General features: G+C 36.2%; 6 protein-coding genes and 1 non-coding gene across 7 annotated transcripts; 3 read left to right on the top strand and 4 right to left on the bottom strand.

Moving 5' to 3' along the window:
• The first annotated feature begins 1,131 nt into the window (after window positions 1-1,131).
• On the top strand, window positions 1,132-6,278 carry LOC145623720 (uncharacterized). The gene is made up of 3 exons (XM_081676581.1): window positions 1,132-2,131; window positions 4,479-4,814; window positions 5,378-6,278. The coding sequence occupies exons 1-3, from the start codon at window positions 1,847-1,849 to the stop codon at window positions 5,876-5,878; spliced, it is 1,122 nt and encodes a 373-aa protein (XP_081532707.1). The 5' UTR covers window positions 1,132-1,846; the 3' UTR covers window positions 5,879-6,278.
• A 513-nt stretch (window positions 6,279-6,791) lies between these two features.
• LOC145559279 (uncharacterized) lies at window positions 6,792-7,504 on the bottom strand. Its single transcript, XM_081620712.1, has one exon. The coding sequence runs from the start codon at window positions 7,355-7,357 to the stop codon at window positions 6,863-6,865; it is 495 nt and encodes a 164-aa protein (XP_081476838.1). The 5' UTR covers window positions 7,358-7,504; the 3' UTR covers window positions 6,792-6,862.
• On the bottom strand, window positions 6,792-11,451 carry LOC145559272 (uncharacterized). The gene is made up of 2 exons (XM_081620704.1): window positions 9,985-11,451; window positions 6,792-8,622 (listed from the first exon to the last, which is right to left on the bottom strand). Exons 1-2 carry the CDS (start codon window positions 11,155-11,157, stop codon window positions 8,323-8,325), a joined length of 1,473 nt encoding a protein of 490 aa, XP_081476830.1. The 5' UTR covers window positions 11,158-11,451; the 3' UTR covers window positions 6,792-8,322.
• Window positions 11,452-13,567: 2,116 nt separating this feature from the next.
• On the top strand, window positions 13,568-13,639 carry TRNAD-GUC (transfer RNA aspartic acid (anticodon GUC)). Its single transcript has one exon. It is a non-coding gene; the product is annotated as a tRNA-Asp (tRNA).
• Window positions 13,640-13,844: 205 nt separating this feature from the next.
• LOC145623715 (plant-specific TFIIB-related protein 1-like) lies at window positions 13,845-17,385 on the bottom strand. Its single transcript, XM_081676575.1, has 3 exons — window positions 16,737-17,385; window positions 15,666-15,824; window positions 13,845-14,742 (listed from the first exon to the last, which is right to left on the bottom strand). Exons 1-3 carry the CDS (start codon window positions 17,316-17,318, stop codon window positions 14,005-14,007), a joined length of 1,479 nt encoding a protein of 492 aa, XP_081532701.1. The 5' UTR covers window positions 17,319-17,385; the 3' UTR covers window positions 13,845-14,004.
• Window positions 17,386-18,117: 732 nt separating this feature from the next.
• On the bottom strand, window positions 18,118-22,732 carry LOC145623705 (uncharacterized). The gene is made up of 3 exons (XM_081676563.1): window positions 22,252-22,732; window positions 21,958-22,173; window positions 18,118-18,413 (listed from the first exon to the last, which is right to left on the bottom strand). The coding sequence occupies exons 1-3, from the start codon at window positions 22,504-22,506 to the stop codon at window positions 18,345-18,347; spliced, it is 540 nt and encodes a 179-aa protein (XP_081532689.1). The 5' UTR covers window positions 22,507-22,732; the 3' UTR covers window positions 18,118-18,344.
• A 1,428-nt stretch (window positions 22,733-24,160) lies between these two features.
• LOC145623694 (F-box protein At5g49610-like) lies at window positions 24,161-26,439 on the top strand. Its single transcript, XM_081676554.1, has 2 exons — window positions 24,161-24,287; window positions 25,084-26,439. The coding sequence occupies exon 2, from the start codon at window positions 25,085-25,087 to the stop codon at window positions 26,189-26,191; it is 1,107 nt and encodes a 368-aa protein (XP_081532680.1). The 5' UTR covers window positions 24,161-24,287; window position 25,084; the 3' UTR covers window positions 26,192-26,439.
• The last annotated feature ends 1,177 nt before the right edge of the window (window positions 26,440-27,616 follow it).

Below are 27,616 nucleotides of genomic sequence, written 5' to 3'. Positions count from 1 at the left end.
ACATTTAACACATTATTTCGCAATAATTACACCAATACCATAGGTTTAATGATTGGAAAGACGATAATACCCTTATGATTGATCAATTTTGTGATCTATTATAATCCCTCTATTATACTTCCTCCGTTAACTTTTATTTGCAACTTTGAAATATTTTATGTTTCACAAATAATACCCCAAAGTTGCAAATAAAAGTTAACGGAGGGAGTATAATGTAAATTTAATGGATCAAAATCTTTTTTTATTCACATTTACCTAACCAATCCTTTTTTTTTTATTCACCTTTGCCTAACAAATTCCAGTTTTTTTTTTTTTTTTTTTTTATTCTTTTTTCTACTCCCACCCCTAACTAAACATAGTGGTGTTCAAATATCGATCCAGACCAAAAAAAGTTTGATTTGAATTTGACATTATAAAAAGACACAATCTGATTTATATAGCATTTAGGCGCATAGGATCTATGTATTTGACATGCATATAGGAGGGCAATTTGGGGTTCGGTGGTACATTTTTTCTCTCTTAATTATACAGTGGTACATTTTTGTGTACTATTATGCATGTATAATGTACCATTAAAGTATAAGTTGTTTGAATAGTACTTTTTATGTACTACTCCCTCCGTTTTTAAATACTTGCTCCACTTTCCTTTTTCAGCCGTTTTTAAATACTTGCTCCATTTTCTTTTATGGAAAGCTTTTACAATATTTAATTCATTTCTCACACTTAGTGACCCAACATAATACTCTCTCTCCTCCTATTCTTCTACTACTTTTGTTTTTTACAATTTTTTATTTTTTCAACTACCCCACTACCTCCATATTTTATTATTTTCTCCAATTTCTCCTAAAACTCCGCACATGGAAAAATGAAGCAAGTATTTAAAAACGGAGGGAGTATTATGCATGTGACGGTATATTTTGTCATCATATTTTCCACCCTTACAAAAACACCCTCCTATGTGCATGCTAAATACAATAGGGCCTATGCGCCAATACTTTCCTCCTAACATAACCGATTCGATCTCCAAATTAATTATTAATTTTTATGCTCATATAATGTCTTATCCGATTTTAGACCTATAGATAGCCCTTTTATGAGAATCTAAAAATTGATGAACATGAATCATGATAGTAAAATTATATTATTAATCAAAAGTTCCCAACTTCTCTACATTTGATTATATGTAAGTAAACCTTATCCATATTGACCCTATATCCCATTATCTCCATATCCATGGCCGGCAAAGCTACCAACTGCCGGCCATTTGAAGCCGGAGCAAAACCAAAACTTTTCATGACTCATGCATTCATAACCATGATTACCCTTATTTATATGCATTTAGCTTATAATAAGCTCGCCAATTTCAGCCATTTTAATACATTTCTATATGATGGACAAAATCGTTTCAGTCGTGGGTTGCGCACCAACTGTTTGACAAAATGCCAAGCTGAAATTTTGCCCATGAAAAAATTCTACAAATAAGGGGAGCCTTTCACTGGTTGACTATTCCCCATCCACCATTCACATTTCACTCTTTTTTACCGCAAATTTATCCCACCCAAATAAAAATATACTATCATCTAAATGGTGGGTTTTTTTTTCTCCAAATTCATGTATCCCAGTTTTTTTTTTTCTTGATTTGATATGAATATGATCATGTCCCAATTTTGAATAAGTATTTTGAGAATTTTAATGTGCACCCCACTTCCTATTTTTCTCATTTAAGCAAGTATTTTGATTACTTGTTCAAAATCTAGTCTTTTGATCAAGGTACATGCACATTGGTGAAAAAGAAGTTTCTTTCTCTGTCATTGATTTTTTTTTCCCCTTCTCTTGGGTGGTCTGAATGAGGAAATTGTGTCCAAATTTGGATAAGGAAGATGCACTCGAGACGATCCTCGAGGTACCTATACCGGAGGAAATGTTTAATAGCATGGGAAACAATGTTGCATTGCGTTGTCAAAATATGCAGCAATGGATGAAGGCTCAGACTTCGGATAAATGGTCATCACCGGTGATTCTAGGCCGGATCAACGAGCTCCGGTTCATTCTTTACCATATTGGTGCCCCCCTTATTCCTCTTCAAGTTCATATTGACAAGATTAGTCGCCCTGTTAAAGATAATTCCATTGTGAGTTTATCCACCTTCAATCCCCTTTCAAATGCTAATACATTTTTCTGACTTTGCAGTGTTATATCTTTTATGTCAGTATGTCTTCTGGCTTAATACTATTGATCTCTTAAACTTGTTAGCTAAACTTTGATATATGAGCAAGTAGAATCTTGTCTAATACTTAGTTTGATGCTTCTTATGTTATAAGTGGCTTAAAAAAGAGTTTTTACAGTTGCCAATTAAACACAAACCCCAAAAAAAGAGGGGAAAAAAGTTAGTAATTTTTATATATACAGCATTCACGTTGACAAAATGATTTCTGTGCTTCTAATACTATAATTGGAAAAATGTACAGTTCCAATAGTATGACTTTTTGATTTCAATGCTTCATGTTCATTAAACACAATCTGTTGCGATTGTGTTTACAATAACTTTTTGATTTTTTACATTCTTTCATTTTGGCTACTCCACTTACGTAACTTTTCAAAATTTTAGCTTTGGCTTTATATATGTTTTTACCAGCTGAAGTAGGATGTATAAGTGAAAACTCCTACTAGAAACTGCAAGGAATCAATATTAGGGGAAGGGTATGTTAGTCATAGCCTATTAATAGTAGCATGGGAAATAAGTTAGAGTTTGTTATGAGAGCTTTTCTATATATAGGCCTCATTAGGAGGAATAATAATCATGTTGAATATTGTTGAGAAGTCTGTTATTGACTTGTTGGAGAGCACCTTCCTCTCGAAAGAAGGCATTGTGTTGAACAATCAGTTTGATAATACAACTTATCCCTCTTAGCTATCCTTTTCTATCTAATTAGCTTGCTTACTTACTGTTTGGGAGCTAATTCCTAGCAGAAACTTAATTGTTTAGCTAGAATTTGGATGAACTTATAGGAGATTGTGGAAATGTGGATACAAAGATTTAGAAACAATTGGTGCTTTGTGTGGAAGATTAGGGAAACCATAGGTGCTAGTTGTTAGATTATACCATGACTTCTACCCAACCAAAGACATTGACTAGCTACCATATTTAAAAGGCAATCCTCTGGGGTGACTGTAGCTCTGTACATGGAGATTTGAACTCCGTATGTGGAAATATTAACAGGCCTTTCAGTGTGTATCGTGTTAGCAAGTTTTCCTCTTAATTTAGAGGGATTTGTGATTATACCTTATACTTTTGTGATGTGCAGTTTGATCTTTTTTAGTTGACTAGAGTTTTACAGACTTGGATATTGACTTAAAATTTCTTGGAAGCCTAAAGAGTACGTTGAACCTTCTGCATTTGCTTCAATGAGGCTGTGTTTCATTTTTTTCATTTCTCTGAGGACTTAGCACTGTTTTTTGAAAAACGGCCTCAAGGGCACCTAGCTTTCATTCATCGGGGAATCACGAATTACAAGAGGTATAATACAACTCAGAAAATCCGAAAGCCATACTCTCCTATTAGTACCCCAAGGCAAGCAATGAGCTAACTCATGGGCTACTTTATTACATTCCCTCTTAACAAAGTTCCAAGACACAAAATCAAGAAAGCTAGAAACATGATAAATATCATCTAAAATCAAATGGAGACTACTTCTTCCCCTATCTTGTGACTTAATAGCAGTCATTAACCCTTTGCAATCACCTTCAATTTCCAGCTTAGTGAACCCGTAATCCACCGCAGCTTGCAACCCCAAAAGAACAGCTTTGGCTTCAGCAATAATTGGCTCCCACCTATCCTCCACTGTCCACGCAGCAGCTAGCTTGACCTCCCCCTTCTCGTCACGAATCACTGCCCCAGCACTGTTTTAAATGAACAGAATGACAGAATACCAGGTGAAAATCAGTGATTTGGTGAGCTGATTTATAGATCTTTTAGTCTTAAGTTTGAAGTGACCTTGAGATAATGGTGCTCATAAATTCTTATTTGTCAGAAGTTATGTTTTACTCGATGTGTGCTTGAAGTCTTGGACTTGCTTAACAGGTCATACACTTTGTGCCTTTGGCCAGGCTGCGGTTTGATATTGCCTCCATTTGATCCTTGCTAGTTTTACCAACTTGTATGACTCATTGTCTCATTTATGCTCTTTTCGGTTACATTTCCTTTGGAATGAAGAATATTTGGTTACGTACAGCCTACAGCCCCTGAAAACTCATTATGATATTTAACGATTCACTGGATGCATTTTTGGTGTTACTTAGCATTTCTTTGTTTCTCTAAGTGTCTTTTCCCTAGAAATTTTTTCTATCCGGCTGTTCTGATAACTAAATTTGCTGTTTGCCTGGTTGGTCATTCTTGCTCCCATGTGATTCCAAGGATACATTTCTATCTTCCTTTTTGTTGGTTTCCCATGTGATTGGGTTTATGATTTCATATGCAGCAAACATCGACTGCAAAGTATATCGTACAGCAGTATATTGCAGCAACAGGAGGGCAAACAGCCATAAGCTCCATACAGAGCATGTGTGTAATAGGACATGCTAGGATTGGCGCTACTGTGTTTCATCTAGGAGATCAAACTGTGAAGGGGAAAAACACTGATGAAGCCGGGGGATTTGTATTGTGGCAAAAGAATCCAGACCTGTGGTGTTTAGAATTTGTGGTGTCTGGCTGTAAAGTCTTCTCCGGAAGCAATGGCAAGGTTTCATGGAGGCAATCATCAAATCAACCTTCTGTCACAACTGGCTCTCCCAGACCCTTGCGTCGGTTTCTACAGGTAATTTAGTTTATTTATTCCTGAGTCCTGAGTGAAAATTAGAGTGCGTATATTACAATAGTTCTAGAGTACTCCATTACTGGAAAAGAGTTAGTCCCTCATATACGTGCATTTCATATTCGTAGTAGAGCTTATGAGGATATGATAACACAAAATCAACTAGACTAAATTAGACATACTCAGCTCAAGCTGAATCTGGCATGGAAAACATCGTGGTATATATATGTTTCCAAACTTGGGCTTACTATAATTTTCTACCATGGACCTTATTCAGTTTTTAGTTTTTTTTTTTTTATTCTATATAGAACCCCCTTCATGATCAGAAGTCTAGCTGTTTTGTGCTATGTATCTTGGACAGCACAAAGTCACAAACATAACTAATATCGATGGTGAACCACATAAACCTGTATCATTCTTGATCATTTGTTCTTGAATTTCTGCATCTGTTAACCTTATACTTGTAAGGTGTGGATTGACATTCTTCATATACATTGACTATGTACCTACTTTCCTTCATATTTCAACATATGGTCACTTCCCTATTTGATCCTTGATTTTTTCAGGGCTTGGATCCCAGGGCTACAGCCAATTTGTTCATAGATGCAGTATGTATCGGGGAGAAGGTCATCAACCACGAGGACTGCTTCATCCTCAAGCTTGAGACAAGCCAAACAACACTGGATGCACAAAGTGATCCAAAGTATGAAATCATCCACCACACCTTATGGGGTTACTTCAGCCAAAGATCTGGTCTCCTCCTCCAATTTGAGGACTCGAGGATGTTGCGTTTGAAGAACAGCGTTGACAACGATGACGGAGATGGAGTGTTTTGGGAGACAAGTGCAGAGTCATTCATTGAAGACTATAGGTATGTTGATGGGATTAATATAGCCCACAGTGGTAAAACCTCTGTTAGGGTGTTTAGATATGGTGAGCAGTCAGCTAATCACCAAAGAGAGATTGAAGAAACCTGGAAGATTGATGAAGTTGGTTTTAACATTTGGGGTTTGGATACTGACTTTTTTACACCACCAAAAGAGGAAGTAGAGACTTTAGAATATTGATCTTTGATTAAATGTTTTTCTTTTTTTTTTTTTAATTGGAGGGAAGGTTCATAGAGAACTATAGAGGATTATGATATAGACAAAATTCACTGGTTTTGTACTTGATGTGAGACTGTATAATTTTGGTCTCCAAAATTGTATATATTAGCATGTTTGATTAATTTCTCAATTTTGACTACAATTTGGTTCTATGGATACATGTTTCATATTTAACTATTTAAGCTTTGGTATAAGAAAAAGTTAGTTGTTCTTGTTCATCCATCTGCCTTCTAAAGTTAGTAACTCTCTGTATTAGTGATGATGATGATGAATTGAGTCGAGTAATAACTCAGTGTCAACTAGACTTCATCTTTGATGGAACTTGAGCCAAGGCTCTATCTTTGATTGAGCTCAAGCCAAGTCAAATTAAAGTAGTTAAATTTTAAATAAATTCTTGTTAAGTTTGGATCTTGTTTCAATCAATGAAAGCCAATAGAGTTTAATGTTAATGAATTATAATTTTGACTAAATTAACAATCTAAACATAATTAATACTTTCGAGCTCTCAAAATGTTCTAAAGTTAAGTACTATATAGTCTGCCTAATGACATTGGATAGGCGACATTGTGTCAAGTCAAGTGTTAGCTCTTGTTAAACCCGACCCAAATCTAACTCATTGCCATCCCTAGTCGTGTCTTGCCACTAATTGAAAAAACACAACACAGGGCACAAACTATGACTTAGGCTGTTGTGCACCTAGGTATGACTTGTGTCTTGTGCAGTGGGGCGACCTTTAGGCTGGAGGCCACAGAGCGGTATTGTGAGTTGTGCCTTATCTAGAAAATGGAGATTTCTTTCTCGGTGAAATTCCACATGATGTATAAAAGAGTAGTACTTTGAATGACATTTAGACTTAGGCAGATAATATTAAATATGGAGATGAAAAACATAGATTTTCTATTTCATTTATACTTAACTGATCATTACATTCATACACATATAAAGTTAGCCAAAACATTGGTCCCCTGGTAAGGGCCCAGGGATGGAACCATTCTGCGCAAACTGTAATCCGAACACAACAAGAATGGCTAGCAAGCTCAAGTATGACAAGCCTTCAACAGCACCCAGCAAACCGAAAGGCCCGTTGGGAAGACCCGAACCTGTCTTTGTCTTAGTGTACAAAGACCAGCCAATTATCCCCAACACAACCAAGTAGCTAACACCCTCCAAAGCCCCTATTGATCCACCAGGACCAGGAGGAAGTCCACAGCCTGTCGTCTTAAGAGTGTAGAGTGACCATCCGATCACCGGAGACGAAATCAATCCTCCGGCTATAGCTAGTTTCTCGACTATCCCACCGTCTTCAGTCTCATTGCTGGTACCCTTTGCCATGGCTACCACCTTGATCATCTTCGAACATTGCGAAGGATTCCTTGTGTATACGCTGTTGCGAGCTTTAACTGGCCTGATGACTGTGGTGAAAGATGGAGATAGCAACATAGTATGAAGTTAGCAGGAAAAACTCAAGACAAAGGGAAAGGAAAAGAAGAGAGAGGAACTATGAGTTGGTAACATAAACACTTTTATTCAATTTTACTAAACCACAAATTTTGGTTCGTTGCTAAAACCTTATCCTATATGCACATGACCACATGAAAGTATTATTGATTCCCTGCCAACATGTATTTATTTCATTAATCACAGCATAACAAGACTTGTAATTAGCCCAATTGAGTACAATTATAAGGCCCAGACACAAGCCCAGCCCATGCAATATACCAGACTTTCATGAATGACATGATTATTATGATTAATTATATGATGATATAATACATGTAAAATAAGTGGGGCAAAAGTTGATAACACTCCAAGATTGCCACTTAAACAGGGAATATAAAACACATAATTAAGGTACGATCAAAGAGAGAATGTAAAAAGACGAAAATGCCCATATAGAGAGTGAACAATAACAAAGGGAGAAAAGAAAGCATCTTAAAAGAAGGAAGCCTTTTTATACATGATTATAAATCTCCAATTGAAAATTTGCTTCAACAAGCAATAAGGCGGGTAGTAACAAAGACTGTTGGAGTTCCTACTATAATTTCCCCCTTTTTTTTTAACTTGAATATTTATATATACTGAAGATTTTGGGGGGAAAACACAAGGACAATGAACCCTTCTCATTTAACTGTCATTCAAATAACCCAAACTAACGGCTATTTTCATAGAAGAGGGGAGCCAAAACCATAACTAACCACTTTTTGAACAAGATTTAAAAAAAAAAAAGAAAGAAGAAACCCATCATATTTGGGGATAGTTTTCCCTCCTAAATACTCTGTCCAAGGAAAATAGTCTAAAACCTCGTAAAACTGAACTGCTGCCTACCAATGAGATATACACTTCGAGGTTCTCCATCTCTGTTCACTAGACACACACCATGAAAGAACCTACCAGCTAAATCTTCTTCACTGACGCTTCTTTGAGGATCGCCTCTCTGCATCATCAGAATCTTCTTCATCATCGTTGTCGACAACAGCATCATCATCTCTCTTCCTTTTTGATTCAGAAGAAGATGGCGCCATCACCTGCCCTTCCCCTAGATCATCCTCATCATCTTCAACTTCCTCGCCATCGACAGCATCTTCAACTTCTTCACCATCCACGGCATCTTCTACCTCATTTACAGCTTCCATGTCACTATCTTCTGCAACCTCTGTTGACTGTCGTACCCTCTGTACCAAGTAGCCCTCTTCACCATCTTCTTCCTGCCATTGAAAGCATAACACAGTTCATGAGCAAACTCAAGCAAGAAATAACCCAAGATTCAGCCATTAACATTAACTTTATAAATACTTAACAGAACACTTCATCACAGGAAAAATAAAGACACGGTTGAAAATATTCCTGGAAAACACATCAGAAATCTCCAGCAAAAAAATCAAATTCAAACCAACTTGCACACAGCATACAAATTAAATGATAAAGCCACACAGAAAAGGCTTTGACAGCTGATACAAGAGCTAATCACAGATCACGAAACATATACTGAGATGTGAAGAGACACCACAGGAAAAGACCAAATAAGAAATCAAAACAACCAGACAGGAGTGAATTTTCTCTCCAAAAAAAGAAAAAAATAAAAGGCACTTTTTAAAAGAAAAAGGCACTCCCAAAAACCACCATAGAACACATTCAAGCTGAGTTTTAAAAGCAGTGAATACACCAACTTCTTTATTCCCATATTCCCTACTAAGACCCTTAAGTCATAAACGATAAACCCAAAAATAAAAGGAAAAAAAAATAGACAACACAGAAGAAGATGCAATGAAGAACAAAAACTAACCTAAGCATAAAAACAATTAATTAGTAATTACCACTTAAAGGATCGCCCCAAGCTTAAATCTATGAAATGAAAGCATTTATCAGTTCCCAATTTTAAATCATTCAAACAACACTCAAGAACACAAACAAGGTTAGAACTCTCACGAAATAGGAAACTTCAACAGAAAACTCAACACCGCAACAGATGAATATAGAGCCAATACAAGGAAAGACAGAAAAACCAACAGAAATCACATTTCTCTTCAAACATCCAACTTAGACTTCCAATAATTTTGAAGTTAACATCCAAAGCTCAGTCAATTTCTCACTTTCAAAGCAGCACAACAAATTACACAATAAAAAGGTTAAATTTTTAATCATAAATAAGGAAATTGATACAACCAACAGAATTCTCCCGAGCTCATACTACAACCATTTTCTTTCTTTTCTTCCTCGGATTAACTAGCCATATATAAACCACACCCATACCTAACAAAAAGTAAAGCACACAAGCCGAACCGCCAAAGGTACATGAACAACTACAGCTTTTACAAAATTTAGGAAAACGATTGCAAGCACAACAAACACAAAGGTTGACATCACAACTACAGATTACTGCATGCATCACCCCTAAAGGTACAAAACAGCAACAAGAATCTACATAGCTAACATACAGAGAACAAAGACTCAGCTACACATCTCATCAAGTACCTAAAACGCACACAACAACATATTAGAGAAAATTGAGCAAATAATTAGCAAAAGAGCATACACAGCACCAAATCCAAAGGGTCAGTGAGTTATACCTCATCCTCACCCTCACCCTCATCATCATCATCCGATTCACCCTCATCTTCAACATCAAGCTCCTCCTCTCCGGTCTCCCCATTATCATCTTCATCATCCTCATCCTCCCCTTGTTCATGTCCATCAATCTCTCCATCAGTACTAGTCAATCTACTAACACTCTCAGGCTCGGCAGCCTCAACCTCATCATTATCAACCTCCTCAACCTCATCCTCCTCGTCATCATCATCATCGTCATCCTCATCAAACTCCTCATCCACATCATCATCATCACTATCTACAATATCATGAACCTCAACAACATCCTCCTCTTCCTCCCCATCATCCTCATCAATCTCCTCAACATCCTCCTCTTCCTCGCCGTCATCCTCCTCATCCTCATCCTCCCCATCAACCTCCCCAGCCGCCTCTACTCTAAACCCGTTCTCCCTCCCATTATGCAACCCCCCACCATTCTCCCTCCTCCTCGAAACCTCCATCTCCGCCTCCTCCTCATCGGCATCACTCTCCTCATCCTCATCCACATCAACAATCCCATCACCGGCACCGCCCCCACTATGCCCATTCGTCATCCTATAACCCCTCTCCTCCCCATCTCCATCCCCATCAACCTCCCCACTTCCAGGATCATCCTCCTCATCCTGCTCATCCTCATCATCATCCTCCTCCTCCTCGTCATCGCTTTCGAGCCGCTCATTCTCCTCAGCATCCATCTTATCCAAATACTTCAAAGACTTAATCAACCCAAACACCCTCGCCCTATAATCCTTAACCCTAGTAACAGGACACTCATACAAATCAAGAGAAACAAGCTTCAACCCAGCTAAAGGCGCAAGATCCTCAATATACTGAATCCTATTATTCGACAAATCAAGGTCTCGCAACGAATCAAGACCCGCTTCAACAAGATACTCTAAACCCGAAGAAATCCTATTATCTGAAAGTATAAGTTTCTGCAAACTACCCAACCTAGGAAACTGCTCAAGCGATGATACTCCAATACTAGCAAGAGAAAGATGCTGAAGATTTTGGAACTTCTCCAAAACTGATGGTGCTGGTAAACGGCCGTGCAAACACTTAACGGCTCCGTCTAGGGTTAAGCTTTTCGTTGCTCCGTTATCCGTTTGCCCGTCTAACGCCGTTACCACCGCCCTCTCCCAGATCACGTCCATCCAACAACTATCAACTTTTTTTTCCAATTTTTTTATAAATTAACTCTCATAAAATAAAATTAGGGATTTAATTTTAAATATGAAAACTCCAAAAAGAAACGTTTTTTTTTTAATTTTATTTTGGAAATTTTGAAAACCCTAATTCTGGGTTCAGTGTGATTCGTTTAAAACCCTAAATTTAAGGTTTTTTTTAGCAGGGAAGGAAGAAGATGAATTTCTCTCTCTAGAAAATTTGATTTTCTCTCTCTAAAAAATGGTGAGTTTTTGTTTTGTATGAAGAGTTTCTCTCTCTAGAACTCTCTCTCTCTAGGAGATAAACCCCAACGGGAGGCAGAAGGCGGGCCGGGTTAGGGTTTGGGTAGAGGGAATAATGGCCGTTGGATTGAGAGGGATTGGATCGGTGACGTGGAGGAATGAATGGTGAGGATTGAGAGTGGGTGTGTTTGTTTCTTGATTAAGAAGGAGTTTGATTGGTATACGCGTCTTTGTGCGGTGTAAATGGTTGGAAATTGGTGAAATATCGGGGTGAGTTTGGGAATTGCCCTTGTTTTTTGTTGAAATTACGGGAATGCCACTCTTTTTTTCTCATAAATTCACCGCCGAAGTCTTGAATTGTCCCACCACTGTTGGCTTCTTGGCTTTTTGAAAACAAAAGAAGTCAAGTCCACTATTTAGGCATTAGCAAATGTGCAATACTATGGACTATAGAGGTTGAAAACTTGAAAAACACGTATGATTACTGTACAATTTTTTATAATTTTATTTAGGTTTTTTTTTAGGGATTACTCGGGAGTATTTAGATATGGAAAAAGTGAAATCGAATCTCTCACTAAGTCACTGGTTAACTCGGACTAGATTATGACTTCATAATCAAGACTCCTTCAAGATAAGGATACAATATAAGATACGGATGTACGGAGTATAGTACGTTATAAGGAAATGTTCTATTTATCTACTTAAAATTATACTACGTAGGTGTTTAAAGTATAAATTTATTATAGTAGATTTGATTGAAATGTAATCTATTCAAAATTTATAAGATTTGATTGAACTCAAGGAGTTTGTGTTGATAGTTATGAATTACTCGCACTATTTTTTTATTTTTTATTTTTTTTTTATATACTTATCATAAGTTGAGAAAAACTTCTAAATTAAACTCAAAATAGTATATAAATAAAACCATATTCATGTTGGGATTTATGTGATTCTTCTAAATGGTTAGCTTGTTAAGATTCAATTATTACTCTTGTTCCTTTGTTCTTAATTAATTGACATAGTCAAATATGACACACATAATTATTACACATTCAGGTCAAAGTTAGGGTCATTTGGAGTTCAGGTATGTTTTGGGTTGACTTCCGAATGAGTCTATTTTGGGTCATGTATGTTCAGTTCAGGTCAATTTCAGGTCAGGTATGTTTGAGTCATGTTCAGATCGTTACATCTTGTGTCAGTATTGTGGATCAAGCTCAAATTGATAATTTATTCTATTTGTGAGTACAATTACGTTTGGGATGAAAATGTTTTGAGTCATTTTTGGCACTAGGCAATTTTTGTTCGGGTATAAAGTAATTTACTCGGGACATTTCAAGTATTTGGTTTGTTCGGGTCAAGCAATTCGGGTTTAGATTAGGTCAACTTCTGGTCGAGTCATTTTGGGTATCACGTCGATTTTGGATCCGGCACAATCAAGTTAGATTGTTGAAAAATATCGGATCAAGATAGGGTCAACTCCACTTTGAGTTGGGTAGATTTTGGGTTTTCAATTCATTGTTTTCAGGTAGATTTTGCGTTAGGATTGTCAAGTTTACACAAAATCCTTGGTTTAGCCACTATTACAACCTAGTTTGCATTCAATTTATTTATTTTGAAGAAGTATTGAATATTATTATTAATCTCTTGAAATTTTGAACCTGATTGTAGCTTATTGGCGTTAGTTAAAATTTTAAAACATATTTAAACTCAAATTCCATTTGAAGTCAATTTCATGAAATTTCATGTCACAAAAGTGGAATATAAATTAATTTTTAGCTAGCTAGAATATTAAGAAATTAGTTACAGAGTACTCGTATATAGTTTTACAAGGTACTTTTAAAGTTTTAAGTTAAAAGGAACCAGTTCACAATAATTAATATTTTTATTTTATTTAATTTTTTTTTTTGAAACACAGAGCAACATTTTGAAACACAGAGCAACATTACTACTCATAGTAAATTATATTGGTGTAGAAAAAGGCCCGGAAAAAAAAAATAAAAATTGTTGAATATAACCTCTCAAACTTCTAAGTAATCATTGTCTTCTACTCTACTACTCTAGTTTGCGTTAAAAATCCATTTCCAATTTCCACTACATTAATTTTAGTAGTTGATAAGGATTAAATATCTAAGCGTTATTTAACTTGACAATCAAAGTCGTTGTAGTATAGTGGTAAGTATTCCCGCCTGTCACGCGGGTGACCCGGGTTCGATCCCCGGCAACGGCGTAATAATTTTTTTAACTCTTTTTTTTGTTTTTTAAAAATAAATAAAATAAATTTGGTGAACTTCATATTCCCAAATCCTTCAAAGTTTTTTCCAGTATACTGTATTTTATATTCTCATTAGACTAGACTCTATGTACATGGAGTTGTTTTGTGGGTAGACTTAAATATTTCATGTCATTGACTCATTTAAGATCTACAACTAGTATATAAATTGTTTCTTAAGAATCAACAAATCAGTTACTCTTACATTGAAATTAAAAACAATAAACTCTGTTCTATCCATAACACATCATCATATTATACAAGATGAAGAAACCTTCAAGACTAGTAAATACCTAAAGACCCAAGAGCTACACTACAGCTAATCATCTTCCGCCAGCTGTATCAGAACCCTTGCCTTGATTATGTCTACTGGGTTCCTTGAGGTCCGACGAACCTGCTGTTTGGTATTGTCCTGGTTGTGAATTTTGATTACTAGGTCGCGATGTGGAAGTTGCTCCAAATACCTGAGCGGCAACAAATGGATTAGGCCTCGTAGACCCAATGGCTTTTTGCTCTGCTTGCATACTTGAATTGAACTTCAATCCACTCCCTTGATTGTTCTCACCACTGTTCTTCCCAGCACTAGAACCAGTTTGAGCCCCGGGTTTCCAAGAAGTGGATGATTTATTCGTATTAGGGGCATTGCCATCATTCTCCCCCTTGACCTTGTCCAGATGAGTAGCCTCTGAAGCCTGATTTGTTTTGGGTTGCTTGCTCTCAGGCTGCTTTTCTCGATCGAAAGTAGTAATTTCTGGGGGTTCGGCTCTAGGGGTTGCAGAACGGCCAGATGCGATAGTAGTAGTTGGAAATGCTTTTTCAGGAGGGACAACTGGAGTATAATTAGACGGGAGTAAATCATCCCAGTTCTCAAGCAGCTCTTTGTAGACTTTTCTGAGTGTGACCTCAGTGAGACCTGTAACCTTACATATCTCTGCCTGGGTCTTGCGTCTATCTTCTAGTTGACAGGCCAGATATATAGCAGCAGCTGATATGCTTATAGGGTTCCTACGAGTGCAAAAACATTTGTTCATCACAACTTCTCCAATGTGGGTTGCAAGTTCCTAAAAATGTCCAAAATAGTATAAATTATGAGTAAGAATTTCTTTGAAGAGCCTTAATGACATTCTCTTCCAAAGCCACCAAATTAATGAAGAAATGCAATACAGGAGGACAATTTCAGGGTAATTTTGACAAATAGCAAGAATTTTCCAATTCTAATTCTGGTGCAAATGTGCAATAGCCAACTGATGACCAGCAACATAAGATATGTTATACTTCAGCATCAATGTCAAAAATAGCTTCATTAATAATCAGCAAAAACAGGAAAGCAGTTGGAAAGCGGCAAATTTTACAATATATGGCTTGCCTGGATTGAGGATGAATAGGAGGGGAAAAAGCAATGGGTTAGATATTTTGAAAGGGATGGAATGACGGAGATAATTACATACATGAAGTAACTTACTACCCTACAGAATTAGAGTAACAAATTAACAATTACCCCCCCCCCCCCCCCCCCCCCCCCCCCCCCCCCGCGATTACTTTTCCATCCTTTATGGCCTCTATTCACCTCAATTCTTCTAGTCCCACTACTTCAAGTTTCATTGACAGCATAAATCTCTTGCTAGCTAAGCGTTCAAGCTACTTTGAATGGCAGTTGACTAGAGAGAGAGAGAGAGGGTTGGAGGAAAGGATTTCGATAACTGAAAAAGGAATTGTTACTAGATTCCCAAACTTGTAAATGTTGTAATAACTAAATTTTCACCTCTTAATGAATTACCTTGAAAATATTTCCTGTTTAAACTTTTATACCCCTACTTATTAGTTATTACTCAAATTCAAGCACAGCCATAAATGACAGTATCTCAGAAGCTTTCCAATTCTTCATAAGTTACCTCTAATTGGCATCACTGGGTGACATTGAAAATTACATTCTATATCACCTAATGATGCATATGAGCAGACATTACCAGGAATTTCTATTTACCTGAGCGGATTTATTAAGCTGGAGAAGATTGCAAAATCTGGGCATATGTACAGCTATGGAATTGCTATTAATTGGTTGGCTGAGTTGTAAAGCTTCTCCCAAGATCTTGATATACTTTCCAATCTCTTTCTGAGGAAGGTTTGCGGCAATTGAGATTTCCTGTTACATGAAATAAGAGACCCTATTACAAACGCCCTTAAATTTAAGTGCCCTTTCTTATCACATTGGCAACTTTTCTTAGATCTATTCACATCATATATTATTGCAAATAAAATGAGCACAACATTTTCTTCAAACTTGTACTCGGGTAATAATTTTTCATTGTTCAGTACTCCATAAAAGTTCCAGCACGGGATGAAATGAAGGTGGTTAGAAATGAACAACTAGCACAACTTGGTGGTAAATACAGCAATCAGATTTCATAAATAGCTCAGCATCCAGAACTTAATCTAAGGAAAACAAGAACTAAGAAAAGGGATTGCATAAAGTTCACCATAAAACTGTATCAAGACCGAGACTTTCAAATCCAGACCAATCCTCCGAAAACATCAAATATACATTCGAAATTCAGAATGCATCTACAATGAGTTTCTTAAAATTATCAATGTAGCCAATTGAAAAGTTCAACCAGAAACTACTCCTATGGAATTAAAGCAAGATATACACAGTTTCAAATTGAAGGGCTTAAATTCATGCACTCCTACTGTAGTAGTCCTACACAAACACCATTTCTAAAACACAAAATAGACAAATTCAAAACACTAGCATCATTCTAAATCTTCAAATTCCAAAAAACTCCTGAATTCACAAAGCTCAATCATGAAAAGGTTTGGTTTATAAACTCCAAATAATCCAATACAATCATCCTAATTTCAAAACCCCGGCAAACGCTTACTAGCTTAGTTAGTTAGTAAGTAAAGTCCCGGGATAATAATTCCCGAGACCTATGATCAAATCCCGTCTACATCATTATTGAAAACTTGAACAAAACCCCATTTATTCAACAAAGCAGCAACAACAAAATAGATAAAATACCAACAAATTTGCAGAAAATGGAGAGGAGAGAGAAACCTGAAGAGTACGGGGCTCCTGAGCTTCACGAATAGCTTGAACAAGACAAGCAGTAGCAAGAGCTTCAACACTACGATTCCTCAAACAAGTAGCAGAAGAACAATCCCTAAACAACTGAAAAGCATGATCAGAAATATCATGGTCCAACCCCAGAATCGAAGCAACATCAACAATCTGAAGATAAGCCCTCAAATTATCAACAACAACCCCAGAAGAAGACGAATTAGAATTTACAGAAGTACCCTCGAGAGCACGCTCAAGCTCAGCGAGGTGGCCGGAGAAGGAGAGAGAAGAAGCGGCAAAAAGCGGGGAGTGGCGGAGAGACCAAGTGGAGAAGGCGGTGAGAAACCCGGTTGGGTCAAACGGGTCATCCGGGTCGGGTTGAGGAGGAGAGAGAGGGAGGTCGGAGGTGGAGAGGAAAAGAGGGGAGTCTTGAGCTTGAAGATGGAAGATGTGGTGGGTTTGAGTTTGGCGTTCTTCGATGACACGGCCGCAAGATGTGCACTCTGTTATGTAGCGGCCTGTTGGGGTGGTTGTGCACCGCCCGTGCGATGGTGGTGCTGAGCAATATGGACACTTCATTTGGGTTTCTCTTGTTTTTTTTGTTTTCCTCTCTATCTCACTGATTTTCAGCTCTTTCTGGGTATGTTCCACTTTTTTGTAGTTTGATTTGGATGATTCAGGAGTTCTAGGCAATGTGTGTTGTTGTACGGAGAGTTGTCAAAACTTCACCCGACTTGACTCGATCACGATTTAAGTTAAAAAATAGACTCGATTTAAATTTATCGAATCCGATCCGAATATCCGAATTGACACCACTATGTGATTATAGATAATTTGGCCATTTAAATTTTTTACTTTGTAAATTGTGTTTATCTACAAGACTATGGCAATTAAAATTATTATTCCCCATCAAAGGATTTTTTTTTAACCGTTTCAAATAACAAACCCAATTTTAGCTAAACTACCCTTCAACCCTATGTTCCTTCTGTTTCGGATTAACAAGCACAATTTCCTTTTTTGGGCCATTAAAGATAATTGTACACTACCATAAATAACAAAGGTCCTTTAATTATCAGGATTTAGAGTAATTTGTTTAGTTGTTATTTCTAGATATTTTGAATCCTTCAATTGGTAAGGGTTATACAAGATGTAAGTGTTGGAATCAATTGGTAAGGGTTGTTCCACCTTAATCAAAAAGTCAGTATAACACCTGATAAAGAATTTATAGCCAATTTATCCATGCCACAGGTACTAGTGGTACTACTCTCACCAATCACCATGTTGTACGGAGCCAAAATATGCATCTAATGATTTTCTTATCTTTGATATAGAATTCACTATCTTTAGTTTACAAAGTTTTTATATTCTTACAGTAATGAAGAATCAATATAGTGGGAGCAAAGTTTCCTTTCAATAAATTTTATATAGCGACATTTGTAATAATGAAATTCCAGCTTCAGTACATATTCTGCATGTAAACGAGATCAGCTGACTACAAGTGAGTTGTATGCCCTGGCAGAAGTTTGCATCTTATAAGCAAAACTCTCTGAACGGCAATAACGTGTGATGAATTGTAGCTTCATAGGCCGCATAAGTATCCATTTATCAACTATTCCCAGATGCAGTTGCTGTCTTTCTAATTTCTGCATGCTTAAGACTCAATGCTCGAGCACCCTGTTAACATAGCAGCAAAAACAGAAATGAGTTTCACTCCACAAGCATTTTATTATCAATGAAAAATTGCTTTCCCACCAATTATTGAGGTGGGAAGGGATGTGGAGGTGAGGGTCAAGTTCCAATATCCCTATATAGTGAATGATTAAATGTGGCTCTCCACAAACACTGCTACTTTTAGAAATACCAGCCTACCAGGCCACTTTGTCTCACAACTTGCAAAAGATGCCAACCAACCCCCGCCCCCACCCCCCCCCCCCCCCCCCCCCCAAAAAAAAAAAAAAAAAAAAAAAACACTTAGGTGGGCAGCAACAGCATCAGGCAAGTGCCTGGTAGGCTAACAGCCAGATTCTTAGTTTAGGAGGGGGGAAGACTATCAAACTTATTAACCATGCTAAAACTTTTCCAGTCTCATAAGTTAGATACTGCCATGTTTCACCATGCATCATAAGTCTTTCACGATAATTCTCACAATCCACATTTGGAATGAGGAAAATGAAATAAGGAGTAAAGCAAATTAATTTGAGGCTAAAATTGGGGATACGTGAATGGGTGGGTATCTTGGTGGTGGTTGGCTACTTGGCTGGTTAAGGTAAGCAGTTATTGGCCAAGGGTATTGTCCTCTACCAATTCCAAGTAAAAATCATCTACCACAGATAATCCTTGGAGCCAAAATAGTATAGTTTTTTTCCTCTCATGAAAATTCAACTTATTAGCTAATCAGTTCACTCACTCTCGGGCCAAGTGTCATTACTGTCATTCTGCTATAGTTACCAGAGAATACTAAAATTATGATACAGAATAAGAAAAGTTCAGCAACAAAATGGTAAACCCTGCTATATAAGCCTCTTTTACAACATTGATATGGGCTTTAATGATTACAAATCCATACTACTTATCTGATCAGTAAATTGTGAGGTATAATCCAACTAGGCACACACAAGAAAAATTCAGGAATGGGTTAGCAAAACTGAAATTGTAAGGCAAATTTCTGTAATTCCCTATCTCATGGAATCACATACCTAGAAGGAACAATCCATCACGGCCACAATACCCTCAATACCGCACATTGAGGATGCCCTTTCCTGACAGCCCACTATTTCCTATGAAGACTAATGTATAAAAAACTTAAGAGCATTGATGTGATAGAGAAAGATGTGCATTTAGGGTGTGCCTCTTTAAATGCATTTTGGCTATCTTAAAAAAAGTGTTACACCCCTTTTGTCTAGTGTTGCATAGGTACGCTATTTAATACACTGATAGGGACCGGATGAGGTGCTAAGGCAAAAGAGAAGGGGAATGACTCAAAGGGGAAGGGAATTTAATATCCAAAGAGCCAAATACTCGTTTTTAATTTCATGCATGGGTTCTCACAAATCATCCATTTTGGACATATTACCATTCACAAGTCACAATAATTTAATAGAGGTGGAGATTTTAATAAACATCCCACAAGTCACATAATTTTCATGAAGAATTTTCCATCCAGACTCCAATTGGCATACTATGAGCTCATACCCATAAGCCTAATACAATTGCAGATTCTCAAAGAACCTATGGTTAGGGAATAATACACAACTGAGACTTTAGCAAGTTCTGCCATTTGCTATTCAAAATTTCCTCTCTGTTCTAACTTCTAAGTAAACCATTTCCAGCTTGAAGCAAAGGAAGAAAACAACAAGAAACATGAACATAGTACAGTTAAAAGTTCTGTTCTTTTATTTTGCAACATTGTCAAACTAACCCAGTAGAGGAAACGACTTAAGAACAAGAAGGTCAATGGTCGAATCAAAAAGTATTTCTGATCATCCGATACACAACTTCAAAGATTTGCTGTTCGCTTTTCAGAATTTCTTGGAACAATAATACTGTAATCTGCTTATAGACTGCAATAAGCTAATACCTAATACACTCGCCACCCACACACCAATCTCACTAAGAAGTCACCTAATTAGGTGGTTTGCTGAAGCAATATATGTAATGGCCACTGACAGTCACATTTAAGACTTAGGAACGAGGTCAAAGGGCAAATAAAAAAGTATTTATGAATTCTGATCTGATCCCCAACTTCAAATTTAGTTAGTCACTTTTCAAAATTTCTTGGAGCATTATTGTAATCCTTTACCATCAAACTGCAATAAGCTAATACCTTATGCACTGGCCACCCACACACCAACCTCTTGTAACCAATGCTTTGAATGATATGAAACAGCAGGAAACTCACTAAGAGTTCATACTAATTATGAGGCAAGTAGAAGTATTTTATAGAATGGTCACTGACAGTTGCATTAAATATGAGTCAGCCAATAGGTATGATGCACTTATTTAGTTATTGCTTTCCATGACTCAACAGCCAAAAGGAATATGGCAAATAATTAAAAAGAAAAAGGAGAAGACTATGTGCTGCCACACTGACGCAGCAGCAGACTTGCATACACCAAGGATTCTATCTTCTCAACTAATGAAGTAATTATCTAATAATTTGACTCAGAAATTGACCCAATTTCATAAGGGGTTCATAATAGCTACTCAATAATCTGATCAAATTCGCCTTATGGAAACATCTTCAAGCAAGTTACTTCCACTCACAGTTCCATGTAAACATCAGAAAAGCAAATATGTACAATCTTAAATCTGAAAGACACAGAAATGTCAATTAATTAACCAAACCGCGTTAACACACACACACCCCATCCAAAGTTCCAATTCACTCACAGCAACCCAAACATGAGCAAAAGTATACCTCCAATAATTCACAAATTCAGATTCCCATTAAAGGTTTCTCAGTATACCTTTGGAAAACACCCTCACTCCAATTTCAGTAAAAAAAAAGTCATCCCTCTCTTACTAAACATCCGTCCTTTAAAAAACTCTACTGCAAAAAACTTATATCCATCAACCTCTATTCCTAATATCTTAATCACCCAAATCATATTTGTCACTAAAGATGCATAAGCAACATCAGCTATGAGACCAACAAGCATATGAACACCAGGGATGTAAGCGTACACACTAATGTAGCTTGGTTGGTTAAAGTTCTAGGGGATTGTGCTCAAGGTATTATATCAATCTCATCTAAAAATGTACAATATAACAGCTAAAACAATACTGACAGTGAATTGGATAGAAGACAGATCAAGATCACCCCTCATTCTAAATTCAGATTTACAAATATATATATATATATATAAATATATATATCACCCCTCACTCTATCTTCAGTAAAAAAAATCACCCTTCTCCTATTGTACACCCATCCTACAGTAAACAACTGATATTTATCAACTTACATTCCCATCACCCAAATTATATCCAACGGCAAAAAGCAACATCAATTCAATCAAACCATATACCAGTAAGCATAATAACAACAATGGAGTCATGAAATCACACACATTAAAGTTTCTTTGTCGGTTAAAAGTCTTGGGGATCATCCACAAGACCACAAGGCATAAGACATGAGATCAACTCCCGTCTACATTACTAACTTTTACGACTTCATACACACAATGCACACAATTCAGGAGCAAGAAACAACACTGACCGTCATCTGAATTGGAGGCGGATCAAGATCAATCGAACGAATAGACATCTTAGCAATCTCAGTAATAGCAGCTTCACGAACACCAGGCACATCACTAGTCATATCCTCATACGCCGCTTCAAACGCCTGCTGCCAAAACCTCGGCAATCTCATCCGCCGACTATTCGTATACACATCCCACATATACTTCACCACTTTCTCTCTCTCCTCCATTTCCTGCAAAATCAATCAAAACCCACAAAAATTAACACCAACCCAGATTCAAAAACCAAAGAAATAGAAATTAAAACTCACCAAAACATCAAGATCGTTTCTCAGAGGAGTGTCGAGGTCGTCGGAGAGACGGTTGAGGTTTCCGGCGGACCACCGTAGAGTGACGGTGCCGGTGAACATGGACCAGAAAGCAAGCAGTAAAATGGCGGCTAATGCCCAGAATTTGTACCGCCCTTTGCCGAAAACACCCACATCGGAGGTTTCTTTCTTGGTTGATGAAGCTGTTGATGAGGTTGAATTTGATGTTGTTAATGGGAGAGAATCATCATCTTTCATCTTTGATTATTGTTTATTTCTGGGGTTGGGATTTGCAGGAATTTTGGTGGGAAATTGAAATGATTTTTCCTAGTTGAGTTAGATTTTGTTGTGGATTTTTGATGATGAATATACTCGTATAAGAAAAAGGTTTTGTTGGACGAATTATTGAGCAAGAAGAAGTGAGCTTCCTTTTGTGGGTCGATCACTCGATCTGAATAGCAGGAGTGTTATGGGTATTATATTTACTATACTCGAAGGGGGTAGATGAGTGATGTTATTTCATTTGTTTATTGCAACATTAAACTTTTACAAATTTTTGAAAATAATTAGGGAGTGATTTCCCTAAATAATGTTAAAATACCGAGTACAAATTAATTCTACTTGATTTAAAAAACTATTTCCTACAATACCGTCTACGTATGATCGGTTCCTAGGTTTGGAACTTAGCAGTAAAAAACGCTAATACCATTAGAGGTTCTATACTTAAAACCTCTACTTTAGCTTTCACTGGCGGCTCTTTATATAGAACTGTTAATGGTATTAGAGGTTTTACGTAAAGAACCGCGAATACCAATAGATAATATGCATAGAATCTCTAATACAGAACCTCTAATACCATTAGCGATTCTATATTAGTTCGTTAAAACTGCCAACAATTTTAGCGGTTTTATACTTGCAACCGAACCTTGAAACCAAGCCTAAGTGGACGGTATTGTGGGAAATAGCTTTTAAACCAATGTGTATAAGGAGTTAGTTTATATTATTACATTATTTGGGGAAATCACTCATTATAAGGTGAGGACTAAATTTTTTATTCTTTTTTATAATACTTCGAGTATAATATTTACTATACTAGTATACTCCCTTTTTAAAAAAAATAAAAATAAAATTGCAACGTCTTTTAAAATGAAAATACATCACACTATTCTATTAAACGATATCTTTCACCTCACATAGGTCCTGTTTTTTAGAGCTGCAGCTGCTCTACTGCTTTTTACCCAAAAGGTAAAAAAAAAAAAGGGGTCATAGTCACCATTAACATAACTATTGATCATATTTCGATGATTAACTTTAGTTTCCAAACATTAATCAATACGTATCCAACATGTGACTTTTAACCTCCTCTTTGTTTCAATCTTTTTTCTCCTATTCCCCTTTTCCCCTCCATTTCAACTAACCTTAATTCTTTCCCCCTAATTTCTCTTTCCCTTCTCTAATTTACGAACCCTAATTTTTCATGAAGCAGCTTGTTCGATAACAATGTTCAAATCTAGTCCCTCCCGTTCAAATTGAAGGGAAGTCAAATCAATTGAGGGCAGTTCGATTTGGAGGAAAAAGGCGAGAAAAAAGAGAAAAAGACAAATAGGGTTTTTTTTTTTCTTTTTTTTAAAGTCATGTGATGATCAATAGGCGAAAAATAAAGTCAGTTGTCCAAATCCGATCAAAAGTATATCCTTATCACCTAAATGGGATATACTCTGTAATAACTTTTTATGCAACTTTTTAATATCTCCGCTTCGCATTATATGCAACTTTGCATATTATTTGTGAAATATAAAAATTTCCAAAGTTGCATATAATACGAACCGGAAGTATTCAATAAAGTGACCCTTTTCACAAATTCGACCATTTAAAAGGACCTTTCTAACAAATTTACAAAATAAAAGAGCAAAGACTGATTGGAGGATGGAAAACGAATTTTCCTCCGTCAAACAAAGGTCATAGCGACTATAGCTTCCAGTCAAAATCCCTAACGTCTTTCAGAAATTAGGACACAATTTTTGGTCACTCTTAATCAGGTAACTCCTCCTTCCTCTTTAATCCCGATTCTTCTTCTTTCTTTATAGTATTTCTCTTCATGCTTTAATCTACATTTTCATTTAAATTCAATTTTGTTTTACTTGTTAATCAGTAAATCATTTAAACCCCCATTTTGCTATTTTCTAGAAATCTATATATGGTATGTGTATAATCATTAATCCTCATGTTTTATTTGTTTTTTTTTTATGATTTCTTGTTGTTTTGTTGATTGTTTCTTGGGGAGAGAGAAACAATTTTTGGTTAATTTTTGTTTTTATTTTCTTCTGTTTTTTAGCTAGAGCTGATTTTAATGTAGGGAATAGATTATGATTTTGTAAATTCTATATGAAGTACAATTTTTTTTTTCCCTGTGAAAATTATCAAGATTTGTATGATTTATGCTGTTATATGCTAATGTAATGTCCTGTAATTTGTGCAGTTGTTATGGTTAAATATTGAGTTTACATAATTTATGCTACTGTATTTATTTTATTTATGATCCCATGAGAGTGAATTTGCATAAAGCGTTTGGGTTTGTTTTGTTTTCGAGCATTGTGGGTGTGAATGTGTGATAACATATGAGTATGTACTTGATTAAATGAGGTTGTTTCTTAGATTTTTAATATATGGGTATGAGTAGGTATGAATTATGATATTGAGACGAGATTATGTATCGTTCTATGGTTGCAATGATAGGCAGAATAATTAGTTAATTACAGATTGTGTTGGTTTATATTCTGCTCTTTCCCAATGGTTTGTAGATCTTACTAAGATTTGGGGTTGTTTTATGATTAGGATGGACAAAGGAAAGAAGCTGGGTAATTCTAATGTGGTGGGCAAGCCGGACAAGATCTATATGGATCTCAGAGAAATAATCCAGGAGCATGCTATCCGTTACCTTCCTGCTAAATCTCTTTGCAGGTTCAAAGCCGTGTGCAGAGGCTGGAAACTACAGATATCAAGTCCATTCTTTGAACACAGCCAATCCTTTGCTTTTCGTTCTTTGTCGGGGTTCTTTTGTCAGTCTTCTGATGGCTCCATCTCCTTTATATCCCTTGATCCAATGGTGTATGGAATCCCAGACCCAAATTTGAAGTTCTTGCCTGAGCCTGTTGATTTACTTGCATCATCTCATGGTTTGCTCTGCTGTCGTGGTCGCACTAATGAGAAGGCATATTATATTTGCAATCCTGTCAACCAGCGCTGGAAGAAACTTCCTAATCCTGAAGCTAACCATGGACAGAACACATCTGTGGTACTTGTATTTGAGCCATCACTGCTAGACTTTTTGGCTGATTATAAGCTGATTTGTGCTTTTCCCTCTACTGATTTTGATGGTGCTTATGAGTTTGAAATCTATTCATCACTTGAGAACTCGTGGAAGATTTCCTCTGAGATTTACTTTGGTGAAAAGGGAAGGATATTGAAGGGAGGTGGCTTTCATCTGAACGGGTTTGTGTACTGGTTGGTAAATAATCATGTGATTGGTTTTGATCTAAAGAAAAATCGTGTGAAAGTAATCCCATGCTATGGAATGTATGGAACGCGTATCTTGGGCAGTGTGGACAGAAAACTTTGTGTATCACACAGGAAAGGTTGTGAACTAAGCATATTTGTGTTGTCCAATGAGTATGCAAATACTATGCATATGGGAGCTGAAAGCAAGACATGGGAACTGAAAAAATTTATGCTATATAGTAATGCAGATACTGGCAATAATGCAGCGAATGATTGTGAAGTGAATCTTTTGTCTGTGAGAAGCAATGTGATTGTGTATCCAAAAGGCAAAAACTTCTTGTCGTATGATCTAAGAACTAAGGAAACTACAAATGTGAGCACTAAGGAAGAATTTAACAGAAGCAGTGTTTATGTTCCTTATGTTAACAGCCTAGTGTGGCTTTAGTGACTAATGCATCAGACGGACCAGGGATCAACTTTGAGTTTTATACCGGTGTTTTGTGAAGAGGATGGTTCCATATTACAGTATTATCGTCTGTTAAACTATGATTGTTATATATCTTGCCTAATATGATCAGTAAAATAGTTGGTTTAAGAGTATTATTCCTATGTTGAGTATATGTATTTAAATACATGTTGAATTTAGTTAAGCTATATGATGTATCTAAATTTTCTGACATAAATGTTCTATCTTCATATAATCATATTTTACATCTATTGGGTTTAAAAGTTCATATTACTTATTTACACAAGAAATATTGATGGGAATAATCCCATCTTTTTGTTGTCTTCTTAAATTGGTCTAACTTTTGGATTTGACTACATATAATCCAACTTTTTACACCTACTCGTATCTTCTACCTAATGCTAACTTATTCAATAAGTTAATTGTACAAGTGTCCTATCTTGATTGGCTCGAACTTAATTAAATAAAATTTTATGTTAAAATTATCAATTTAGATTTATTAGTTTCATCAATAAAAAATCCACCCAACGGGCCAACGGACCACACCAAACAACTGACCATAAGTCCTCTAACACCTAAAAATAGATGGCCTTTTTAGTGCAAATTCTTGGTTGCATTCTAGTGCAGCCAAACTAGCTGCAACATCATTAAATGTGAACATATAGTACGTTAAAATGAACATACGTTTTTTTTTCTTCTTTATATTTTAATTCTCTTTCTTCTTCTTCCTTAGCTCTATTATTTTTCTCTCTCTTCAGTTTTCTTCTCAATTTAACATTTTCTCTCTCCTCTTTACCTCATTTTCCTTCAATCTTTAAAGTTTCTTCTTCTTTATATAAATTTTTGAGTTACTAATTCGTGTTTTGATGGGTATACTTCTTTCTTTCTAAATCTATGAGTTTTAGATTCAATCATTTGGCTTTATCAAAGAGGAAAGAAAAAAAAATGGCGGAGAGAGAAAGTTGAAGGTCAAAGAAAACAATAGAGGTTAGATTTTATCAATTTGTAATTGTATTTTGTATGATTTCGTTGACCATGCATGATGATTTATTGTTTGAAATTATTATGAGTTTGTGATGAATATCAATTAAATTGCTTAATCGTTAATGAATATCAATTGTATTGCTTAATTTGTAGTTATTTTCTCTCCCCCCCCCCCTCCTCTCTCTCTCTCTCTCTTTCTCTCTCTTCTTCTTTTGATTTTTTTTTTCTTTTAATTTCTAATCATGTTACAAATCAATAATTAATTTCTCTATGATGAATCAAGATTAGATTTAAGGTGTATATTCAATTTTTTAGAGTTTTAATAATTACAATCGATCTTGAGAATAATTTCTGTAAAAAAAAATGAACACGTAGGAATTTAAAAATGAACAACTTTTACAAAATGAGCATTTAGTACAC

Source organism: Chenopodium album, chromosome 1, assembly GCF_948465745.1.
Source record: "Chenopodium album chromosome 1, dcCheAlbu1.1, whole genome shotgun sequence".
Classification (NCBI taxonomy): domain Eukaryota; kingdom Viridiplantae; phylum Streptophyta; class Magnoliopsida; order Caryophyllales; family Amaranthaceae; genus Chenopodium; species Chenopodium album.
The sequence above is the reverse complement of the archived record's forward strand: the minus strand, read 5'-3'. Positions and strand labels throughout refer to the sequence as shown.